Source organism: Penicillium verrucosum (assembly GCF_028828655.1).
Source record: "Penicillium verrucosum strain IBT 35672 chromosome Unknown utg000001l_segment0_segment0, whole genome shotgun sequence".
Taxonomy (NCBI): Eukaryota; Fungi; Ascomycota; class Eurotiomycetes; order Eurotiales; family Aspergillaceae; genus Penicillium; species Penicillium verrucosum.
Window position 1 is genome coordinate 4514934 of NW_026643210.1, and position 22745 is coordinate 4537678.

The 22745-nt window shown below is 48.1% G+C and overlaps 12 protein-coding genes across 12 annotated transcripts; 6 read left to right on the forward strand and 6 right to left on the reverse strand.

Moving 5' to 3' along the window:
• Positions 1-85: 85 nt before the first annotated feature.
• Positions 86-1669, reverse strand: N7516_001647 (Aminoglycoside phosphotransferase; the record flags this gene model as incomplete). Its single annotated transcript, XM_057214367.1, has 2 exons — positions 86-1307; positions 1356-1669. The coding sequence occupies 2 exons, from the start codon at positions 1667-1669 to the stop codon at positions 86-88; spliced, it is 1536 nt and encodes a 511-aa protein (XP_057076250.1).
• Positions 1670-1830: 161 nt separating this feature from the next.
• Positions 1831-2025, forward strand: N7516_001648 (uncharacterized protein; the record flags this gene model as incomplete). Its single annotated transcript, XM_057214368.1, has 1 exon — positions 1831-2025. The coding sequence occupies one exon, from the start codon at positions 1831-1833 to the stop codon at positions 2023-2025; it is 195 nt and encodes a 64-aa protein (XP_057076251.1).
• Positions 2026-2669: 644 nt separating this feature from the next.
• Positions 2670-4351, reverse strand: N7516_001649 (uncharacterized protein; the record flags this gene model as incomplete). Its single annotated transcript, XM_057214369.1, has 5 exons — positions 2670-3092; positions 3163-3554; positions 3623-3814; positions 3874-4135; positions 4217-4351. The coding sequence occupies 5 exons, from the start codon at positions 4349-4351 to the stop codon at positions 2670-2672; spliced, it is 1404 nt and encodes a 467-aa protein (XP_057076252.1).
• Positions 4352-6114: 1763 nt separating this feature from the next.
• Positions 6115-6354, forward strand: N7516_001650 (uncharacterized protein; the record flags this gene model as incomplete). The annotated part of the gene is made up of 1 exon (XM_057214370.1): positions 6115-6354. The coding sequence occupies one exon, from the start codon at positions 6115-6117 to the stop codon at positions 6352-6354; it is 240 nt and encodes a 79-aa protein (XP_057076253.1).
• Positions 6355-7030: 676 nt separating this feature from the next.
• On the reverse strand, positions 7031-10319 carry N7516_001651 (SPX and EXS domain-containing protein; the record flags this gene model as incomplete). The annotated part of the gene is made up of 7 exons (XM_057214371.1): positions 7031-7348; positions 7414-8112; positions 8166-8339; positions 8393-8536; positions 8590-10134; positions 10196-10250; positions 10306-10319. The coding sequence occupies 7 exons, from the start codon at positions 10317-10319 to the stop codon at positions 7031-7033; spliced, it is 2949 nt and encodes a 982-aa protein (XP_057076254.1).
• A 1020-nt stretch (positions 10320-11339) lies between these two features.
• Positions 11340-11886, reverse strand: N7516_001652 (DUF3759 domain-containing protein; the record flags this gene model as incomplete). The annotated part of the gene is made up of 3 exons (XM_057214372.1): positions 11340-11518; positions 11594-11728; positions 11871-11886. 3 exons carry the CDS (start codon positions 11884-11886, stop codon positions 11340-11342), a joined length of 330 nt encoding a protein of 109 aa, XP_057076255.1.
• Positions 11887-13751: 1865 nt separating this feature from the next.
• On the forward strand, positions 13752-14528 carry N7516_001653 (alpha/beta hydrolase; the record flags this gene model as incomplete). The annotated part of the gene is made up of 1 exon (XM_057214373.1): positions 13752-14528. The coding sequence occupies one exon, from the start codon at positions 13752-13754 to the stop codon at positions 14526-14528; it is 777 nt and encodes a 258-aa protein (XP_057076256.1).
• Positions 14529-15070: 542 nt separating this feature from the next.
• Positions 15071-15514, forward strand: N7516_001654 (uncharacterized protein; the record flags this gene model as incomplete). Its single annotated transcript, XM_057214374.1, has 1 exon — positions 15071-15514. The coding sequence occupies one exon, from the start codon at positions 15071-15073 to the stop codon at positions 15512-15514; it is 444 nt and encodes a 147-aa protein (XP_057076257.1).
• Positions 15515-15744: 230 nt separating this feature from the next.
• N7516_001655 (uncharacterized protein) lies at positions 15745-16053 on the reverse strand (the record flags this gene model as incomplete). The annotated part of the gene is made up of 1 exon (XM_057214375.1): positions 15745-16053. One exon carries the CDS (start codon positions 16051-16053, stop codon positions 15745-15747), a length of 309 nt encoding a protein of 102 aa, XP_057076258.1.
• A 1387-nt stretch (positions 16054-17440) lies between these two features.
• N7516_001656 (uncharacterized protein) lies at positions 17441-18136 on the forward strand (the record flags this gene model as incomplete). Its single annotated transcript, XM_057214376.1, has 1 exon — positions 17441-18136. The coding sequence occupies one exon, from the start codon at positions 17441-17443 to the stop codon at positions 18134-18136; it is 696 nt and encodes a 231-aa protein (XP_057076259.1).
• A 1314-nt stretch (positions 18137-19450) lies between these two features.
• N7516_001657 (uncharacterized protein) lies at positions 19451-20129 on the forward strand (the record flags this gene model as incomplete). The annotated part of the gene is made up of 4 exons (XM_057214377.1): positions 19451-19475; positions 19602-19840; positions 19897-19971; positions 20025-20129. 4 exons carry the CDS (start codon positions 19451-19453, stop codon positions 20127-20129), a joined length of 444 nt encoding a protein of 147 aa, XP_057076260.1.
• Positions 20130-20731: 602 nt separating this feature from the next.
• Positions 20732-22699, reverse strand: N7516_001658 (uncharacterized protein; the record flags this gene model as incomplete). Its single annotated transcript, XM_057214378.1, has 1 exon — positions 20732-22699. The coding sequence occupies one exon, from the start codon at positions 22697-22699 to the stop codon at positions 20732-20734; it is 1968 nt and encodes a 655-aa protein (XP_057076261.1).
• Between the last annotated feature and the right edge of the window lie 46 nt (positions 22700-22745).

Consider the following 22745-nt stretch of genomic DNA (forward strand, 5'->3'; position numbering starts at 1 on the left):
AGGTGAAAGATGATGAGACTAATGATCTGTGGGATGTCCCAGTTGAGCGCATTCGCTTGAGATTTTGATGTCTGGTGTAGACTCGTCAAGACATGTCCTCCCAGTCCTGCACAAATCGTTGAATCCACTTCCATAACTTGGGAGAAGCGATAAACATATCCTTCCGAAGTCTCGGCGAATGAGTGGCAGTAAAACGCGTTTTCCATTCGGACACAAGTGTCAACTTTTTAGCTATTGTCTCTCTGAGGCCTTTGTTTCGAAAATAATCTTTTTCCTCCTTTTGAATTTTCGAGAGTGGCTGATCCTCCTGTTGAACTTCACTATAAAGCTGGATGTAGTGAGGCAAACTCCGCTGTCGTAAGAAGTACTGGCCTAGGTCCTGTTTAGGTCCATAGGCAAAGTGCCAAACCGTAGCAAAGAGGGTGTAATCACTAATTGAGTCTAGGTTGAGGAGTCGGCTCAATCTCCAGAAGACTTGGCTCCGCTCTAGGGAATCGTGATATCTGTGGATCGACCTTTCTTCCATCGAACGAGGCATAGCAGAAATGAAGCCATCCGTAAAAGGTATGTATAACTCTGAACTAATTTCGTCACGGTATTGTGGCAATCCCGGTGCGGTTAAAAGCATTGATTCAGGAACGGATGAAGCGAATGCCCAGTCGATGACACAGGTGATATTATAATCATCATCAACATATATGTTATTGACACTCAGATCGGGGTGACATAACGGAAAAGTCTCCGAATTGACGGTTGGGAGTTCAAGTTTCCGTATAATATCGCGGAGAGCGTCGCCTGCGATAATATAATCCAATCTGTTGTCCGACGAGTCGGTCTTGCCTCCAACGGCCACAAAGTCGTTCCATAGTTCCACAGCGCTCTCGTATTGTATGCTGGATTGATAGTCGTCCCGCGAAGGAATGGGTGCCACAAAGCAATGATGTGTCAACTGCAGAATTTCTGCATGCTCTAAGAACGCAGAAACAAGGCTGTCATATAATTTTGCGTTGGAAGTGAAAGGTCCTCGTGGGATCTCTAAAGAATATCGTTCATGTAACATATGGCCACGTGAGAGACATTCCTTGATTTCGAAGGAATCCTCTTCAAAGAGCGAGCCTATTTTGTCGAATCGCAATTGCGAAAGTTTCCAGGTAATACCGCCTAACTGGGAGATAATTTTGGCTTTGGTAGGAGTCTCTAGGTCCGGTTGAGGAGAACTGGCTGATCTCCAAAATTCTGACAGCGGCCTACCAGGCGCCTCACTCATAAAAATGAACGGGATACCAATGTCATTATCGGACGAAGCACTGTGATAGATTAGCACTAAAAGATTGCGGTCTAGGGGATTTCGTTACCAATAGTCGTATACTTCTGGAACTGGAATATCGCTATAAGCCCGAAGGTATCGCAGCGTGGCAGCTTCACTTGCCAGTAGCTTTATTCCCATTTCCATTGGCATAAACGTTCTAGAGTGTGGCGACCTAAAGACCCATCGTACCCCATCTTCAAACGAAATAAAGATAGCCCAGTTGAAACTTCCCGATGCAGGACGTTGATCGGGGTCACAAGCACATGAAACACCCTGCCGCAGCGCGCTGGCTTGACGGCACAGAGCTTGAAGGTCAAACTCGGCGTATGTGAATATGTCGGGTTTCGGATTTGGGGACATCTTGATGGAAGGAATTCGGTAAGTGAAGGAAAATGGGGTCAAAAAGGATACAGATCCGTTGCGCTTGCAGGTCGAAAGAGTTTACTTCTGCTTCAAGTGACCTAATTATCCTTAGAAGCGGTGAGAGCCAGCTTTTTCGGAAACATACAACATAGATTGACATGGCCGAGGCGAAGACTATTCGCACGACCGCCATAGACAAACTCAACGCTAAAGCCAAGGAGGAGGGGAAGGAGCAGTGGGTGAGGAAATATGTCGCCGTGTCCAATGCCGCGAGACAATCACCAAGTCATATCCAGGCTATTTCCAAGGCGGACGATGTACATAAACATATTGCTGAGGCTTGCAGCGCGTGACGCACTGTTGTGTTATTTTTTGAAAAAAGAATCTGCATTGGTATTTTCTATTTAAAGCCTATGGGAAGTCGCTCCTTTATATAACACCGATTGGTGCAATATCGCATCATGATCCGCAGTCGCAGCTTGGGTGCAGTCTGCCTAGCATGTCTCACCCACGGGTGCTGCTCATTGGGTCCATATAGATGTACTCTTGCTCCGACAGTTGAGGCAGCCAAGCGGAGCCCGGGTTGATCCCAAGAATGCCGAGTTTTCTGTCTCGAGCCGACTGCCACATGTATGCGAGGATAATCCATTCAGCTTTTCCTTTCCATATTTCCACGGCCGTTTTGAATAGAGAACTGGTGAATGTTTCGAAAAGCGTTTGCACGACCGGTTCCTTTTCCAATACGTGTTCCCGGTATAGTGCTTGGAATTCCCTCAACCGAGCATCATCGTCAACATCGACCATCTGAACAGGTGCATCGCCCAGTAGCCCGAATAGGCCAGACCTCAGAGCAACTTCCCTGGTAAAGGCCACCACAACAAAACGTCTTTGAAATGTATGATATTGCTAACAAGCTTCCAATATATATAAGCTTTCCTAATGCATTGGTATAAAATATAGTAGAAAAAACAATCATTGACCTCTAGATCCCATCGATCTATGAAGAATTTGAGTTATCCGAGCAGGACCAAGCAGCCGAACCGCCCGTAGCATTATAGGTTGCGATAATGCTGACGATGGAGCCATATGTACCAGCGACCATCATGAAAGTACCAATAGCAACAACGAAGACACTCCAGCAAACCATGGCCGTCCACCTCGGGGATCGGTCAACCTTGCCCTTGCCACAGTTATCGTACAGCCACATGCAGCCCATGGGTTGGAAACACATGAATGTGCCGAGCAAAGCACCGATAAGCGAGACGAGACTGTCGAAGACTGGAATGGCGCTTGCGATGATATAGGAAATAAGACCGACTCCTGCGGTGCAGCCGATCCAAGAGCCCCAGTGGACCATGCTGTTGGAGGTGAGGTGCTGGGAGCCTCTGAGGGCGCGGACGAAGATGAATTTCGCGGGGAGCTAGTAGTGTTGGGTTAGTTCATAATCCATCGATCCAGAGATTCTGAGATCTGGGAGAGGAAGTACTTACATGAATGAACAGCATGACACTGACCAGAAGGCCGGGAATGGCAAAGCCATAACTGATCTTCTTCATCGTGGCACCGGCGGAACCAAGAGCAGGCGAGGCAACGTAAGAACCGCAGAAGTAGTAGACCACCACACCGATAGTAATGTAGACAGCCGTCACGACGCTTTGGCAGATTATCAGGGACCGAGTATAGTATTTAGGGTCGCGCATCTCAGACACAATCGAGAAGAAAGCCGGTGTACCGGCGTAGGCGAAAACAAGCGAGGACACGGCGGTGATGGCCTCACTAAATGAGGGATTGGCGATAACCTTGTAGTCAGATACCCAGGTTCCCTCTTGCGGAGCTAAGGCTGGACGGTCCTGAACGCCGACAGCGATAGTGACAATGAAGACTATAGTACGAATCGGTTAGGGCTATGTTATATGGCGCGAGGCTTGCATGGCATGGGAGAGATCTTACTTGCGAGCAGAATGCAAATCAGTCCAACCCAGGCGAGCCAACTGAGTTTCCCGAGAGTGCGAATACTGCCGAAGCCGATTCCTGCGATGGCTGCAACAGCAACATAGACAGCTGTGCATGTGGCATGAGTCGAGACGGCATTGAAGGCGATTGAAAGACCGAGCATTCCTGAGCCAGCGACAAAAATCCAATCTGGGGCAACAGGTTAGAAGCGATTCGAGTGTATATTGACTATAATTGTATCGACTTACATAGGCAGAATACAGCGCCGAAAACCTCACGACCGATGGCACCGAACATCAGGAAACCTGCATCGTCGATACCATAGACTGAACGATGGTTGAGCTTGAACACGCCGACCATGTAGTCGGACCATGTTGTAATGATGGCAACGACGAGCAGGCAAATAATACCTGGGACGAGGCCTAATGTATCAAACGCAGCTGGGATGGAAAGGACACCGAGGCCAATCTGACTCTTCATCATGAGGATCACTGTTCCTGCCCATCCTACCTAAAGATGTGTTATTTTTTGACCCAATTGGCAATTTTACGGGGAGAAAACAAAAAAGTACATAACAAAAGAAAAACATACATTTCGGTAGTTGGGACCGGATTCGGTGATCTCTCCAAAGACATCGTCGTGGTTGTGAATAGCACTAGTCTGGACATCATTGCTTGGGGAGGGAGCAAGACCTTCAAGGTCCTTTTCTTTTTTCATATCTATCATATTGGAGAATGGGAAATGAGGGAATGGGAAAATGTACGGATACAAAAACCGGGTCTCGGAGTATGCGGATGTTGCACCGCTTATAACTCTCTCCTCCGACCATCTGCCTGATAGATGGGGCGCCCAGAGAAACAGATAAGAGTTAGTTAGTTAATTGGAGTCAATGCAGTTAACGGTGACTCGTCTACATTGGAATTGTGGATACTCAGGTATAATCACTCACTTTTCGCCAGAATCATACGCTAGTCCAATTTCAGACGTGTAGATCCACCTGAAACTAGGAATTCATAAATTGTCCTCGAACATTTTACATATTTTTTTTGCATATCTTTGCACTTATGACCTTTACGACACTTATGACTAGCCAGTTACTTACCGGTGACCAAGTACGTGGAGACTTGATGTGGAGTAAGAAAGTGAAGGTAATTGGATCCGAACTTCCCCATGGGGGAGACGCGGAGAAGTCTGAATTTGTGCAACCTTAACTAAACTACCTTATGCCCCCTTGTCTGTCATAGTACAATACAGCAATATCATTTTGATTTATGCTACAAGCATGTCTGAAGAAATAACATTTACTAATTGTTATCAGATCTCTTATCTTTCGCATTGAAAAGTTTATGCATTTTTAAGATAAGTAAACTCGAATTGATAATTATCAAATCCATAAAATACACAAAATCTACAAAATCTACAAAATCCAGATAAGCTGAACAAGCTTAGACCAACACTGACCTCAATGTAGTATGTAGTCCCACGTCATGAGGGGATTAAAGGCAGAAGGCAAAAAAGGGGGCTTGGGCCTTCATGTCGGCCAAGCATCCGGTTTCCGGCTACCCGCCCATGAGGCATTTGCTCCCGAGACCGGCAGGCATACCCGGTCACCGATCACATGTTTATGGTAGTTAACTTTATAGTTTGACCCCTTTGGTATATGTTGTACGTGATAGTGTGATCGTCGGTGCCAGGAAGACCAAAATACCAAATAGGAATCTGCGCATGTCTCAACTGCAAGCCGCGCTGGGGCTGTATAGGAAAAGGATCATGCCGACTCCATCCCATGTGCGCCCCGTTGGAAAAGGTCGAGGGCGAACTTGGCAACACAAGCCCCATCCACCTGGGCACTCTAAGGGAAGATCTTCATCGTTTGTTTAAATTGGCATATAAAGTGGTCGATCATAGTATGGAGTACAAAGTATTCCGTACGGAGTAGATAGACCCCTCATACTACAACATAGTTGATTTATGTAGTATGATCCACCCTTATCAATGACTTTCCTCTCTGAAACAGATGTTCTAAAATGAGTCCGTGAGATGCACGAGCCATGCACAGGGTTACCTTCCAGAAATAATGCCACGCAGAGCCCTAACATGGATGTCCTACGCTAAGACAAACAAAGTAAGATTATCCCCAATAGATAGGACGTTAGTTATCAGTAGCAAAGATATATTACTAGTCGATGATCAAACCAACAGGAAACTCTGAGCCCGTTCTGGATTGATTTGGCTTCTTCTTCTCTCTTCCTCTTTTGCGGCACCGCTGAATCCGTGATTCTTTTTGCCAACCCCCACCCCTCACATATCCCGATCATATCGAATCGGTGTACTTTTATCGTATACCAATCACGACCGTCGCTTCGATTCACTACTATTTCATCAAGATAGCTTTTTGCCAAACGCTGCTGGAGTGATTGTTGCACTACAGGCAAGGGGTATAATACAAAAGACCAGCGGACATACACCGCTAGGCCAATTCAGTTTCAATGCTCACCCACCAAGACAAAAAGCTCGCCACGCAGGATCTAGACACCCCCGAGGCTAGCCCATACGAGACATTTAGGTTCACTGTGCAGGATCTAGCTCGGAATCACCTGCACTCTGGAGACAACCAGCCCCCCTTAGACTGGGAACATCGGAATTCAGAACTGTCGGTGCAAGGACACACGCAGCCAAGTGCAGTTCTCCTCACGCAATATCCGTTGCACACGTTGCTCATGCTATAGTAGCATCCTGGGTGAGGAGAGAAAGAGAAATGCCAGTGTATGAACTGCAGTGACCGGGGGAAAAAAGAGGAGGAAGAGCAAAGAAGGGGATCAATACTACCCCCTAGCTACTCGGTAGCGCTGGCGGACAACAACGCCAGGACACCATATATTTGATCCATGCACTAGCTTCGCGGACACCTACCCGGTGATTTTCATTGCACTAACTGCAAGAAAGAAGAAGAGAAAGGAAGAGGACCCGACTACCTACCTAGCTCGCTACTCGGCAGCACTGGCGAAAAACAGGGCTAGGTGGTCTTTCTTCGCGGAAGCCTACTCGATTTCGTATCAGGAAATGTCTCCCTCCGTAGCTCGGCGATGTGCACAGAAGGGGCAGGAGCACGTACCAGACGGGATAACATTCCGAGGAAACAACTGCCCGAGACCAGAACACGGGCCCGAAAACCGTAGGCGTATCTTATAATATGATTGTGGCGAAGAGAACAGCTGACAAGAAAGCCAAGTATTAATATTTATGTATGTATAGCAAGATAAGAAGTATATGCAAAATACTGGGACATATCTATAATTTCACATCACATCAAACACGGCGACGCCCCGGACGGGGCCGATAGAAAATATCTCCCCTGGGCAATGGCACCGATAAGCAAAATGGCACAGCCTGCCACTATGAAACCTACTCAACGATCCGACCCATCGTATCCCTGCGCTCTGAAGCCGGTCTCGATCCCGAATCGTCATCTGTGCTCAGATCCGCCTCGTCGTCTTCGTCCGTACTATCATCCGCGTCATGCGCCATATCCTGTCCTACACTCGCGCTGGACATGAAATTTGGCAGACGTTTTCGCTCGAAATCCTGTGCATGGGCTGAGGCCACGATTGTGCCGACTCGGCCGATACCAACCGAGGGGCGGCGGTGGCGGGCGCGCAGGCTGGACATGGAGGGGGTGCCGTGCTCGATGTCGCCGGGTGACATGAAGGGTATTGAGGCGTGCTGTTGTTCTTGGAGTTGGACGTCTTCCGCGGAGCCGTCGAGGGGGGAGCAGCTGGTGACGGGACGTCGTAGGGGAGAGGGACATCACGGGAAGCTCGGAAGAGGAGGACGTTTGTGCAGTGCTCGTTTTCAACGCGGAAGATGGACCAGACGCCGCGGCGGCAGACTTCTGAAAACGCGACCAAGAAGCTGAGCAGGGCAGACTGCTGTATATTTCTGATAAATACTGCGTAGAAGATCCAGTTGAAACGGACGACGACGTCCAGCAGCATTGCGGCGTAGTATACCCATACGCGACGGAAGGCGAGGAGTTCACGGAGCATTGGGTTCTTTGCGTATGGGTTACCCAAACTCCAGTCCATAATTAGGTCCCATACTGAGGTGTAGACGGCATTCAGGAGGGCGAAGGTAATGAACGAGGCTTGGAACCGCGTTTGGAGGTCGATGCGGTACATGCTGAGAGTGGCATAGTAGAGGACGCCAAATATGTACTTTCCCAAGTTCAGGAGATGAGGGAATGCATTTTTCGTGTCCACGTATCGGCGAATACATTGGAAAGCTCGCCAGACAGAGGGAAGACATTGGAAGAAGCCCAACAGTCGAGAGTGGGAGGAGTTGCACTTGGGAGGATAGTCCCAGTACGAGGCATATAGACAGAAGAAGAGCTCGATGTTCCCCATGGCATATGTCTGAGAACAGTACATGTCGCCGAGGAAGAAATCACGAAATTCGACGGGGTAGATTCCAGCAAGCAAGAGGCGCCACTAAATCGGTTAGATGCGCCAATCGACACTCATATGATGTTATATGAACTCACATTGGAAAAAGCAAACCATTTGCGGCTCCTGTGATGAAGAACACGGGCCGGCAAGAAAATGATAATGATCGTCAAGCCAATAAGGACGACAGGCCAGTAGATATACATGTGGTTGTACCATGAGAAGTTGAGCCACATGAATAGGCCCATCAAGAAAAGGAAGAAAGAAGGGATCTACACTCGTTAGGACGAATCATCATAGCTATGAAACGCGAAATAGGACATACCTCTAGCAACTGACGCCACTCTAAGGTGTGTCGGCTATCGTATTCGAAAACAAATGAATGATTGATCTTCGACTTTGTCCAGATCATACAGTCTAAGCAGAAGAGCAAGAAATGAAACACGATGAGGAAATACCCACCATATATCTGCTCGATTGGTCAATGAGGTCATAGGATATACGAACGGGCGAGAAACCTACCTGGAGGAGATAACTGGTCCGAACTTGTTCAGCGATCTCCGCCGAGCGGAGATTTGACCTAGCATCAACTAAAGCCTTGATGGAAAACAGAGTCCCACCCATCAACAAGAGACCGGAGCGGAAAGTATTCGGTGAGTAGTCGCCAGATTTGTTGATTGTGTGACGGAGTTTGGAGGCGGCGATTTTGCGATTGCCGCGCTCAAAGTAACGGGAATACAAGTCTTCGACCGCTACCATCAGGCTCTCAATCACATCACTCTGTACAAAGGACGCTTTGTTGACCTTTTCAAACATGTACCGGAGCGGGGGACGGGCGTTGACCGCTTTGTCGTATTTCTTGTTGATCTTCCGGAAGGCGGTTCGGTTCAAATAGGCGTATCCCTTGAGAAGCTCGACTCCGCGGTAGAACTCCTGCAACGCATGTTTGAGCTTACGCTTAGCAGATCGATACGGCACTTCCTGACTTTGCGGATCCTGCCGTCGCATAAAGTCCCTCCGGTTGGCAATGAAATCGCGCTCTTGAGGTTGCATGCCAGGAGTCGCCATCTGCGCCAGTGCTTCCGTGTTCTTGCCGAAGCGATTCTTTCCCGCTAATGTATCCTTGATTCGACCACCCTTGACTTTTGCGAATCCATTTGGCCGTTGCTGTGTATCCGAGTCGTCATATTTGGCGGTTTTCTTAGAAGCTAGGACCTCTTGGATACGCTGATCTCGCATAATATGTAACTGCTGGCGAAGGACCCGTAGTTTCTCGGTGGCCTCTTGTTCTTTCATCACATAAAACGCATCGATCTTGTTCAACTCGCTATCCAAGAACTCGAAGAACTCGTCCTGCCGTTTGTCAACCTCGGCGCCAGCGCCAGCGCCAGCGCCAGCATCAAAGTGTGACCATCTCCCGCCAGGCTCTCCCTCCGCCGTGAACACGCGCCGCAGAAGCTGTGATGTCCGGTGGCCCGATGGAACCTTTGCCAAGGCGTCCCCAATCTGACTTTGATAACTCGTGCGTTGGTCCAATTGAGGACTCTGGGCCGGCAGGGATTCTGGTACAGGGTGAGAGGGTGACATGTTCGCCATGCTACGGCGATCCATGACTGGGGAAGGTGTCCGGGGGTGCCTAGATCTGTTTGCAGTATCCTCGTGTGGCAGATATTCCTCGTCTGGGTCAAGTGCCGGGTCCGGAAGTTCAAAGGAGGCTATGTCCGAACCTGCAGTATGGTGTTGTGGCGGCGTCGCGAGTATGCTTCCATAACTACCAACATTTTCAGAAAACCGCGATCCTGGCGTGCGAAGCGGTTGTCGCTCGGTTTTGGCGACCGGTGTGGAGCGTGCTGTTGATGGCAGGTTGCTAGCGCCTCGCTGTGGCGTCGATGGGCTATTGTGTTCTCCTACATCGAGTTCTTTATCGGCATTGGAGGGAGCGAGAGCAGAGGAGGCTGCGTCGCGACCTTGCGGGGTGGAAGTGGGCTGTCGATTGGACGGGACATGGGGACTTCGGTTTGCCTTTTGGAGGGCTCGAGTGATGGCTTTGACTTTCTTCTTGCCGGTCTAAATAGTCAATCCAGGTAAGTACGGCTCTGGTACATCAAATATGGTGGCAACGACCAACCTTGTAGTCGAGGTACTTTGCCCGCCACTCAGGAACAAGTTCTTGTTCCAGCTCTCTGGAGATTTCAGTCAGCCACTGGAATGTCGCACAATGTCCCGGGGAATACAAACTTGGCAAATTTCATCCTGATCAACAAACCACCGTCATTGCATACGGTTTTATACCTGGGAGTGCCGGCTCTGATCCGATCATCAAATCTCACACAAGTGTGAGGGGTCGAAAGCTTGAGCGTTAAGGTAAACCAAAGCCTAGCGCCGCCACTCCGGGGGAAGAGATAGGGGTGGACGAATAGTATCGGAAAGAAAAAATCTCGAACGAAAAAAAATAAGTCGAGATTCCTAGCCGATATACTCAATCTCGAGAATCTCCCCAGAAAATCTGCAACAGCGCAAACTCGGTAGCTGAACCTATACTTTTGGCACGTGTATGAGCTCATCTGCTTTTGGTGCCTGAACTGTTAGGCCACAAACCCACTATTGGTCAGCCCTGTACTATGATTGGTTATGACTGGATCCTTAGACCCACAAGGCCAGATTCCTGAAGATTGCGGAATCCAAGAACTGCCAATATCCTCACTTCTTCCACACTCCAGGACTTATATTCATTATTCAATCTCGCAAACGGTCAATCAATTACTATCCGGAATGAAAAGAAAATATCCAATTCGGACACAATAAACGAGCGATTTACCCAACGACAAGTCTCGTATCTAAGCTGCGACCGACGCCATTGGAATGTGGCCGGAATGCGGTCGGCGGGTTCTCATGGTGATGACTGGTTCAAATAAACCCCCGGCATCCCTGTTAAGGCTTAGCGCATATTTACTGTCGAACCGAGCGAGTGTCTCAAGACGCAGGTAAATGTACTCCGTATGTAGCCCTACGTACGGAGTATGTCTGTCGGAACTATGTCATGCAAGCTCGTGCATCGTACATACAAACCTACATACGACCACGGGATGTGGATATCGGATATCGATCTGGTGTTACATTGGACGCCTTACCTCACCGCTCTTTCCAGGTACGAGGTTGAGATGTTTAAATTGTTTGATAGATCATATCGTTCTCTCTTACTACATACGATCACAGGGTCCTCATAAAACAAGTATCATCATTCATCCATTGCTATCGTGGGAACGAGTGGCTTAGTAGTTGCCACGCTCGTGACGCTCCTCGTACATGTGCTCGGCGTTCTTCTTGGCGTGGTGGTGGGCCTTCTCGCGGTCAACCCAGTCCATACCCTTGCTCTCGGCGAGCTTGTCGACCTCGCCGCCGACGATACCGGCGAGGAGCTCCTTGGCGAAGGCGTGCTTGACGGGCTTGCCTATGTGTTCAAATTCAAGTCAGGATATTGTCCAAGATAGATTACATTGAGAATGAAATGCGGTGTTTCACGTACCCTCCTTGCGCTGGTGGTCCTCGTAGGCCTTCATGCCGGCAAAGGAAGCGGCACCGGCAGCGAACTCGTGAGAGAACTTGCCCTCGTGGTGCTGCTCACCGTTGTACACCTCCTTGTGTGCCTTCTCGGAATCGTCTGGCTTGGCGTCAGCATGGCTTTTTGCTTTGGTGACCAATGGAGGGGTGTTGGGATATCGCCGGCTATGCAGGTCGGGTCGGGCCCTAGCGCATGCCAGCAAGTAAGATGTAGATGTCTTATGAGGGAAAGTTGAACTTACTCCAGCCCCAAGCCATTGTGAATGTGTATAGATAAAAGGGAGGGAAGTGAGAGATGGATTTTAGAATGATGGAAGAAAAGAAGTGTACAACGTAGCGGGGTATGAGGGGATCTTATACCTAGGGAAGAGGAGGAATACTCTAGAATGGCTACGTAGTCTACGTTGTACTAAGAGTCGGGAGTAGCTTTCTCCCCTCTGTTTCAGCTCGAGTTCGTTGCCCCACCATCCGATCCGCGAGAATAGTGGTCGAGTTGATTCCAACAACATACGTATGTACATATATGTACGTTGTACGATGAAGATATTCAAAGATGGGGCCAAAACACCACTCCAGCATACGAACGAGACACATCTACCAGAGTATTGGCCTGTGGCTGGTGAAGATATAGCAGATACTCGCATTGTTGTTATTATTGTCGGGTATCTCGGGCGACGAGGAGACGACTTCATTGGGAGCTGCGGTGGAATCATCGGCATCACCGTGTGGCTAGTCTACGACTTCATTGGAGGACCACCGATAGTAACGGATACGGGGGGATATTGTATCACGATCCCCGCCAGGAGTTTTTACCAAATTGTAGCTGAACCACCTTTTGGATTCCAGTACCGATGTTTGGTCCAGGGGTTACCCTGAGGAATATTACACGTGCATGTCCAACTGTCCAATTTGACAACACATAAGTAGCATGGTACTACACTGTGCATGCTGTACTACTAACCCTGCTTTCCGCGGGGTACTTGCCATCACCTTAAACATATGTTGTACAGTACAACGTTCTACCCTTGCGCTCGGCATTACGAGTACGTGTCCCACCGAGGTCCAATAGCGCGCCGATCTGATGGACTCAAAATGGGTCGTCTCAGCCCTACTCCGCTATAAATGGACGAATAAGAAGATGACATAGAAGATACGAGCTCCATTTCAGGTCAATTATACGGTACTCATTACGCAGTTAGAAACTGATCACCCTGGTTTAACCGAGCCAAGCCTGTCTCTAAGGCTTGTCGTCGCCTTATAAGTCTCGGCAACACTAGCCACGAGAAAAGTGGCGGTGAACATGGAATTTCGGGTATAACCTTCAAGACTGCAATTAGTTACTATTACCTCCTAATAAGTGGCGACTCGATAGAGGTTATATGAAGAAGTGTTTTGTATAAACTTACAGTTAGGTCTGTTTCCTAATAAAATACCGGCGAGCTCACCCCAAACCAATTACGTACGAGAGTATCGGACCTCAAGCCACACTTTGACTAAAATAGCACAACTATTTATGTTGTAATTGGTTGCAGATCAGCTTAGGTGCATAATTATCAGCATGTCAGTCGGCACATGATTGTCTAGATGGATCATGGGATATGTGTAGAAACATATTTTTTGTTTACTATCTACGACTGGGTGCTAGTCGAGTTCCTTAGATCAACGCAACATATGTCACATCAATCATACTCTCTAAATAGATTATAAGCATAATGTGAAGGCAAGAACCGAAGTCACTCACCTCATCCAACGATTGACCATCTCAATATCAATTTTGATTTCAATGTTGATCAATGGCAGGCAACCGCAATACCATCACCTACACCGTTACCACCGTCCGGACTTCAACTAGTCTCCCAATTGATGTCAGACCCTGTCCCCGTAAATACACCCTTGAGAATTATAAAAGACTTGGCATTATACATCGTCCGGAATACTCCGTACCGTGTGTCCCTACTAAATACGTACGTACTTTGTAGCCACAATTCGTGGGGCTGAGAACTACGCCACATATAGTGACACAGCCACACCTTGCGCTATTCTCCAAGCTTCAAGCTCCAAGCTCCGCAAGCTCCAACTGAACTCAGCTCAGCTCAACTTGACTCTACTCAATTCAATTCAGAATGCCCACCAAAACCCCCGCCCCATCTGACTTCCCGTCTGAACTCACCGTCACCGTTACACCCGCACCCCCTTCCCCCTCCCAGTCCGTATCCCCAGCCCCAAACATCCTCCTCCTACTCCACGGTCTCGGCGACACAGCCGCCTCATTCACAAAATTCGCGGAAGCCATCCGCCTCCCCGAAACAACCGTTGTCACAGTCCAAGGCACAGCCCCACTCCCCTTCGACCTGGGCGGTTTCCACTGGGGCGACGATGTCTCCTTCGACTCCGCGACCGGCGCACTAGACATGGACGCCGGCCTAACGCGTAGCACAAAAATCCTCGTGTCAGACGTCGTGCGTGGCACGCTAGTGCAGAAATGCGGGTACGCGCTGCGCGAGATTATGGTGCTGGGCTTCGGGCAGGGTGGGATGGCTGCGCTGGCTATTGCCCGGGAGATCGGGCTGAAGGGAAATAGTAATGTCGATAGTGGTGAGGTCGGTGCTCTTTCTGGAGTTATCTCTATCGGGGCGCCGTATCCTTTGTCTGGATCCAGGGTCGGGGATAAGAATCGGTCGCCGGTGCTACTGGTTGCTGGGAGGGATTCGGTGGCTGTTTCGGATGAGGCGGTGCGTAGGACGAAGCAGGTGTTTGAGTTTGTTGAGGTGAGCCGGTATGCTAGGAAGGGAGATGGGATGCCGTCGAATCGAGAGGAGATGTTGCCTGTTATGCAGTTCTTTGCACGCAGGTTGCGGAGTAGGCAGGGTGTTCCTGAGGGGAGTGTGGAGATTAGTTGAACATACAGCATTAAGCATTACGTGTACAAAATTGAATATCAGTTCATGATTTGACTTTGCTGTGTTGAATATCTGGGGGTGAGACATGGGGGTAAGACATGCGGCATACAATATAGGAGAGTTAGAGCTCGTGCACTGGCACCTGGAAAATAAGGATTCGAAGACTTCGACTGTGGTAGTGAAATATATATATCAACCTTATAGTGATATCTGTCGACATTCAGTAGGATATGTTTTGTACCGGAGTAGTCCAAACTAGTGGCATATTCGACCTGTCAAGGAGGGGGTTATGGCGCCAATCGACAACGCACAATTGGCCGGGTTCTCACATTCGTCAATTTCGATCACATCCAAGTCATCTGATCCCAATACGCTTTAGTATAGGTTCGTTGCCCAAGCTATGATACCACATCTCGCAACAATTTATTCCCAGGGGAACTTTTGATACAAAAAAACCACCCAAAGGTACATACCCATCACATCACATTCCTCGAAGATTGCATAGATAATGCATGAAATTCAGACTGACCGCATAGTACAAAATGGCCTACAACCTCTCAATAGAAGTCTTCGGACCTGGCGATAGCCCCACGCATCGATCCCACTGGGGGTTCATGATCAACAAACCCGGGAACCTGGAATTCGGCGATCTCCTTCAAGTCGAGATCATCGATGCAGACAGGTTATGGTATGGATTTGCGCCTCGGTACGCCACCAAGATCGTCGACAAGGGAGCTGTGGGCATGTGCAAGATTGCCGATCTGACCTCTCAACAACGACACGACGCGATCAAGGTTATTGAGAAGGAGCCTGCTCCTAGAAATTCAATTGGACGGTGCCAGGATTGGACTTTTGATGCTTTGCTGGCTTTGGAAATTGAAGAACTCGTTCCTTCTGGTACGTCTGCCTTCTGGAAGGGGATGATTGGTAAACCGGCGCGAGAAGTTGCGGCAGCTTGTGGGACGCAGTGGACTGCTTTTGCTTGATGCATACGTTATGTGTTATGTTTTGATGACCTAGATGAGGGCATAGGATGAGAACAGTTGGAATGTCAGTGAAGAGAAAATGATAGTACTTGTAACAAATCGTCTCGCAAATCTAATAAAATTATTTACAAAACTCATTTCTCGAGTTTATAATCTAAATTGCAAAGCCATTTTGAATGAAAATTGGATCAATTGATGTCTATACTATAAACCACCCGGGCAGAATGAATTCAGCAGCACGTATCTACAAGTTCAGCATACTTCGTAAACTCTTCATCTGCCTGGAACATCTCCAACTCCTCCGGATGCGTACCAAAAGCCAGTTCGATTCCTCCATCTTTCCTAATAGGGAAAGTGACGAGGAATCGGAAACGTCCGTTTCCACGCTCAAGCTGTGGTCTTAGAGACTCGGGCAACCCTCCATTGGCTACCCTATATCGCACTCTGATAGCAGCTCGCCACAGGAAGGCTTGCACAATGTCACTGATTGATTTGATGACCCCCTTCGCTTCGGGGTCGGAAATGACATGTTGCTTCATCTTCTCAAGCTTGTCCGGCTTAATCAGGAAGAGTGTCGACTTAGGACACCGTTCGGCCCGGGGTAGTGGCCAAATATCATGCAACTTGAAATCAGGCGCAGGAGGTAACGCATGGTGCTTGATGTCAACGGGAGTTTCTTTGCTTTTGTTGTTGTCAGGTGGGAAGAAGGATAAGAAACCCCAGGTGCCAAGATCAATCTCTTTGACCGGTCGAGCCCATCCTTCTTGCTCGTGAATGATGAATGTAGAGAGAATCCAGAGGGGTTGATATAGTGCTGGATCTCTGTAGAACAAACAATGCAAATAATGAACCCTTTCCCAAATAGGCTTAGTAGCACATGCCTAATTAGGCATAGTAGTATCTTTCAATAAAGAACAAAGAAGGCAAACAAAAAAAGGAAAGAACGATCTTGACATGTGATAATATTGATAATATGTGATGATTGTCAATCGTGACACCACTTACTGTCTTACGATCGTGTCATCGGCTTTATCAAAATTAGACCTCTGGATAGCCCATCAATGGGCCCATGCCCCCAGCCCATAGACCAACCCGCAGTGGGTTATGGGTTGTGGCTTTGAAGCCAGACCAACCCCCAGACCATTGATGGGGGCCTATGAGGCCCCCATCAATGCCCATTTCTGTGCACAAATATAGTCTTGGCACGTATAAAGTAGCTGATTAATGGCTGTATTTTACGCATGTACCAACCTATATATTCAGTATTATTAAATTATCATAGTAAGAAGTGGGAATTAAGTAGATAATATACTGATTTAGCATCATGATACTAGGTTTCATACAAAATATCATATAAAATCACTCTAAAAAGATCCAATTTGACCCGTGGACCACGAATTCGCATCGAGGAGGATTACTGAGTATCCGCATGAAGAGAAATATATATATTATCTAGAGCGCTTTCTCTATAGTAACACTTTTGGTACCTCTATTTACTATATAAACCCCTAATAAAGATAAGTACCTCTTATAAAAATTAAAGTTTTAAAAATCAAATTTGATTCTTGTTTATATCTCCTCAATATCTCCTTCCTAAAGAGAGAGAAGATTTCTGTATAGCTTTATGTATAGCTCAGGCGGTAATTTGAATACCCCAAAAAACCAGGGAAAAATGCATTGATTATGTAGCTAATAAATTGGCATGTTTATATTGTTTGGTTCATAATGGGCCCCCATCATAGGCCCCCATTATTTTTTCTATGGTCCTATGCTCCGGGCCCAGAAACCACCGATGGACCGAGGCATAGGCCCAAAAACCAGACCATTTGGTGGGTTGGGTTGGTCTGGGCTATGGGGTCTGTGGGTTATCCTGAGGTCTAATCAAGATCATCCCTGTTACCAAGCATTTAGCTATCGGAGTCAAGCATGCGGTCGTCGACGTCAGGCCAACCACCAGGCCAACCACAAGGCCAGGCTCCCCGGCCAACAAAGCGGCGAAAAATCGTTCCTACAGTTGATCCCGACGTGTTCGAAACTATTATCAGCTTTCAGGATATGCTAGCAGATATGAACAGCAATGATCCTAACGTTCGATCTCTTGCGGTTCAAAGGCTTACAGTGTTATCACCCTTGATGCAACAAATCGCGCTGTCAAAGAAAACCGCCGGCGTCCATTATGCTGCTGGGAGATTCAAATCTCTTGACGAGGCGTGTACTGTCTTGCAGGTGACGGATAATCCGCAGGAACACATTTGGGATCGGCAAGACATCGACCATGTTCCCTCAGCCTCCCTGTCTGCTGATGTGGACACTACTATCCAACGACTTCAAAGCTCCCACTATCATAGAATCGATAGGTCAGAAACCTCTGTTCGCGTCGTTGTCGAGCTGTTGATTCTTGACCGGCTCCATCACCTTTCTGATGAAGGGGCGCTCGAACATCTACACCTCTATCCGGAGGTAGACGTCGATCTTCTACTCGGTGATACGCATGTCACCGGCCGTGCCGACTGGTTACTTTGCTATGATGATCCTCAATATAGTAATGATGCGACGTTGATTGCTATAGAGGCTAAGCGGAGTTACGAATTTTCCTCTACCGACTCACAAATGGCTACGTAACTCGCAGCTGTGCAGGCAAGTCGGGCCAAAATCCAAAAGATGCATGCTGTCGCTTTCGGGATCACGACGGATAGTAATGCATATCGGTTCTGGTTTATAGACTCCGAACGGCGGCTTTTCTCTTCTGTGTCATTTGAATGGCGTCTCCATAAGGCTAAGATTATCGCATGGATCGATAAAATGCTCGCCGAAACTACGGTCTTGCATACATAAAATAGCTGATTAATGACTATTTCTTTTACGTATGCTCCGGCCTGTACTCTGTATACGGGTGACTATAGGGCTCACCGTCACATAACTCTCTCATTGGCTAGTGCCTTACAGCCTCTTTTATCACCGGCGTCTTGATTAATTTCAACTTCTCTTTTACATACTCTGACATCTTACTAGATCTTCTTTTTAGATGTTCTTCTTAGGGTCTTTCTAGTTGTCTTTCTAGTTGTCTTTCTAATTGTCTTTCTAGATGTCTCTTTATATATCTTTTCTAAGGTATCATAAGGCATCATCTGGGTTCAATATTACTACTAACTACATAACTAGTTAACTAATATAAACCAATGAGAGAGTTATGTGACGGTGATCCCTATAGTCGCCCGTATCTATATATACTACCAGCCTATAACCATGCAATGCTAGGGATTAACTAAAATACCCAAAATTACTGGAAGATTCTGCATTATGCAGCTGCGACGAATTGGCATATTTGTATTGTTTGGTGCCGATTGGGCCCGATTGGGGCCCCATTATGGGCCTGGTGGGCTTTCACCCCGGGCCCATAGCCCACCAGTGGGCCCGAAGGTAGGGCCCAAAGCCCAGCCCATTTGCGGGTTGGGTTGGGCTTTGGGATTTGTGGGCTTTGCGGAGGTCTAGCCTCGATGTCGAGCTTAAACCTGATCACCGCTTGTAAGGCGAGGGTGTAGAAGCTACCCCGGATGCTTACGGGGCCGTCCCTCCATCTCCAATTGACCATGAATACTAAAGATAACTTTTATTGGCTGTAGCCACGAGGGGCGGGAGGAAGCAACCGTGGCCCCGGGGTCTGTTGATGGCCGAGCCAACCAGATGAGACATTCAGAGCTCTGATCTTATAACAAAATACTGACAAGGTAATGGAGGATAGGTTTTCCTCCAGGATAATCCGGCCAAGGGCCGTGAGGTTCCGATCACGTTATGTCTCGCTCCACCTTAGTTCGATGACACTAACCCTCTTTGTAGCTTAGTTCCAGCTGAGTAAGCTTGAGGGGTAGCACGGGAGCTACGGCCCCGGAGCCGGACCCCGTATCTCCAGATCTGATAACACTATCTATACCGAGAATGCTCCGTTTCAATCGGTACCTAGGTATATAAGTAGGTGCTGACAGCTTGTCTCGTACCTACTTGTCTATATCTCTAGTCTTTATCTATACCCTTCAATAGTAAGATACACTTGGTCGTTGTCCAAAATCTTGTGCTAACATAACTCTAGTGTCTAACAACAAGATCGTTCCTCTTACCATTATCAAGGGCGCCGGCCATGAGCACATCCCTATCCCCGAGGGCGACTGCGCCATTATCGCCGACTTTCACTCAATCAAATCCCAGAGCTCACACTCTACCCCTTACCTAACCACTGGATTATACCGTGTTGTGCCCGGACCTACACGATACGGCGCATACGACTACGAGGAGACCAAGTATGTTCTTAAGGGTCAAATCGATATCACAGTAAGATCCCAATCGATTTCGAAATCTGTGTTATGAATGATACTGATAACATACAGGATGAAGCCACTGGCAAGACCCACCACCTCGTTGCTGGAGACTGGGCCTTCTTCCATGTTGGGTCCAAGGCTCAGGTTAGTTCTCTGTACTCCAATCAACCTGTATAAACTCGCTGACCCATTCATAGTTCTCGACAAAGACTGAGGGCGTTGCTTTCTACGCTGTCACCCGACCAATGAACGACGGCCACCCTAACCTTATTGGCCGTGAGGAGAGCACTTCTAAGTTATAAAAGTCAATGCTATCATAGCCTGTTAGATAAACCTAATGCATGGGTAATAGTTGCGATTAGATTTATAATCTTCAAGCGGAATCAAAACGAGGTTAACATTGCAACCTTTCAATCCTCTTCTATCTTGCTTTCCCAATCTACTTTTAGTTCCTCCGTCCATCCCCTCCTACTACCTCTCTCGCACCTATAATGGCTTAGTTAAAGGGCAAGGATACCTCCTCCGAGAATTTTGGCACGAGAACTTGTGCCCATTTGTGGGCTATTGAGAGGTCTAGTTCCATCTGATGAAAGGTAGGTATGATGAAGCTGCGAGCCGGCTAGAAATAGAGTAGTTGTGCGTGCTGGATGCGGATTTGAACCGCAATGTATAGCTTGAATTAGGCCCCAGAGCCTTGTCAAGATATGTAGTGGCCTAATTATCATTCACGATGTTAGGCTATGCCTCTCTCCATGGTCCAATCGATATATTCTATGCAATCATGTTCAACCGTAAACCACCAGATATGTACTGACTGGGACACCGAATAACCCACATAATGCCCCAAGCCCCTAAAGCATAAACTCCCAACCGTTTCTAAATGCAACCGACAACCCAAACTAAATCATTTCTTGATCCCAATAATAGCCAGATTGCGTGGACTCTGACCATACTCAAACACCGGCTCAACCCAGCACTCCTTAACAGAATCATGCTCGCGCAAGAACTGCCAGCGATCTACCACAATAGCAGCCTCAACAACCTGAGAACTGAACGCCATCAAACTCCACACAATACTGAGATTCTTGCGCGTATGCAAGTACTCAGCCTCATAGCGCTGCAGCTCCTCATCAGACATGGTGCAGATGCGCTCCTTAACCAACTCGCCCCGGATGGGATCCTGGCTCAATTTGACCGTTGCAGCATCCACGTACGCAGAAAAAGACAGGAAGGCAGACTTTCGCAGAGATCCCACGATCAGTGCTATACCCCCAGCATTGGGGTTGTCTGTGTGGTCTTTGTATAGATCGTCAGGGACGTCGGGTTTAGGAATGATATCACGGTCTAGAAGAACTCGTTGCAGCAAAGCGCGGTAGAAATGGCGCGTGAAGAAGTCTTCGCTGTCGGCGCGGCCCCAATTGTGGGGTGCCTGTAGGGCCATTGATCGGGCTGTGATGTTGAGCTTGAAGCCCGTTGTGGTCTTTGCTTGGTAGTTTTCATAGAGCTTCGACATTGGGAATCCGTGTGGGTCCCATGAAGATCCAGTCTTTTTAAGGCGAGGGTGGGCGGATCGAAGGATGGGGATTTTGTATGTTGCTGGTCCTAATCGTTCTGTCACCATGTTGTAGCAGCAGCCGATCATGGCGATTGCTACAACAGAAGGGTTGAGCACTAGTGAGCGAAGCCCGTGGTGGACGAGGTTTCCGCATGAATGCAGAGAAACGACCATCACCCGGGCGTCACTTGGTTTCTTGTCTTCGGGTTGAATTATGACTTCTTCTGTGCTGGTCCGCGTCTCGACTGATGTCTTTAGGTCGACGACGTGCTCGATGATCGGTTCTAGGTAACCATCTTGGATATTATGCTCGATGTAGCTGACAGTGCCTCTGGTATCGACCTCTGGCCGTGGCTTTGGTACGTGTAGTACATGTGGCTTTTCGTGCATCGAGCCGAGCACATCATCGGCTTCAAGGGTCATGTCGCCCAACATGTTAAAGGTGGTGTCATCTTCATCCTGCCTGGCAGGTTCTTCTGGCACTACATCGTTCACTTCGGGTTGTGCTTCCACACCCGAGCTAGGAACTTCGGGCTTTTCTGAAATGGCTAGCTTTGGAGCCAGTTCCGGGGTGTCGGTACAGTCGATGCATTGCCTCTTCAATTTGTTTAGCTTTGCATTATGCATTGTCTTTTTCTTTTCTTCCTTAGCCAGCCGTGCATGAACATCCATGCGGCTGGCCCCACTGATGTATTGGTGTTTTCGCTCAATGGCAATTATGTGTTTATGATAGGGTGAGCTTGCCAGCATGCGCCCTAGGTAATTTTGTCCTGACCCAAAATCGACAATGTGAGACAAAGGTTCCCCGCGACGCTCGTTGACCGTCTCCGACAAAGACGCGACATAGCGAGAGAATTGCTGCACCTCATGTTTCTTTTTTTTGTTCATGCCCATACCAATATGACTAGGGAGAGGTTGGCTATCTTCAGGTGTGGTGAACTCGCGGCGGAAGCTAAATCGCCGAATGTCGCGAATATATTCGAGGAGGCTTGTTGGCGGGAATGCGCCTCCGTTCCAAGTCCTGCCATTATCGGGGCCTGCGTTTGTTTCGGTGGGTTTGCACAGCGGGCCAATGTCCTCTCGTAGTAGCAGTTGCAAGATGCTGTGGATATCGTGATGCTCAAAGAATGATCGCCAATCTTGCGGTAGTAGTGACTCGTACAGATCGGGATCGCGCGTCAGGAAATCGAGGATATGGACGCCACCGCAAAGGTTCATGAACATGACCGATTCGGTTGCGAAGGAGAGAAGGGCTTGGACATATTCGTCGGGGTCGTTCCACTCAGCGGAGAGTGGAAGAGGGGTTTGGATCGTCATACCAGGATAGGTATCATGAAAAGGACAAAATCAAGTCGTCAATTCG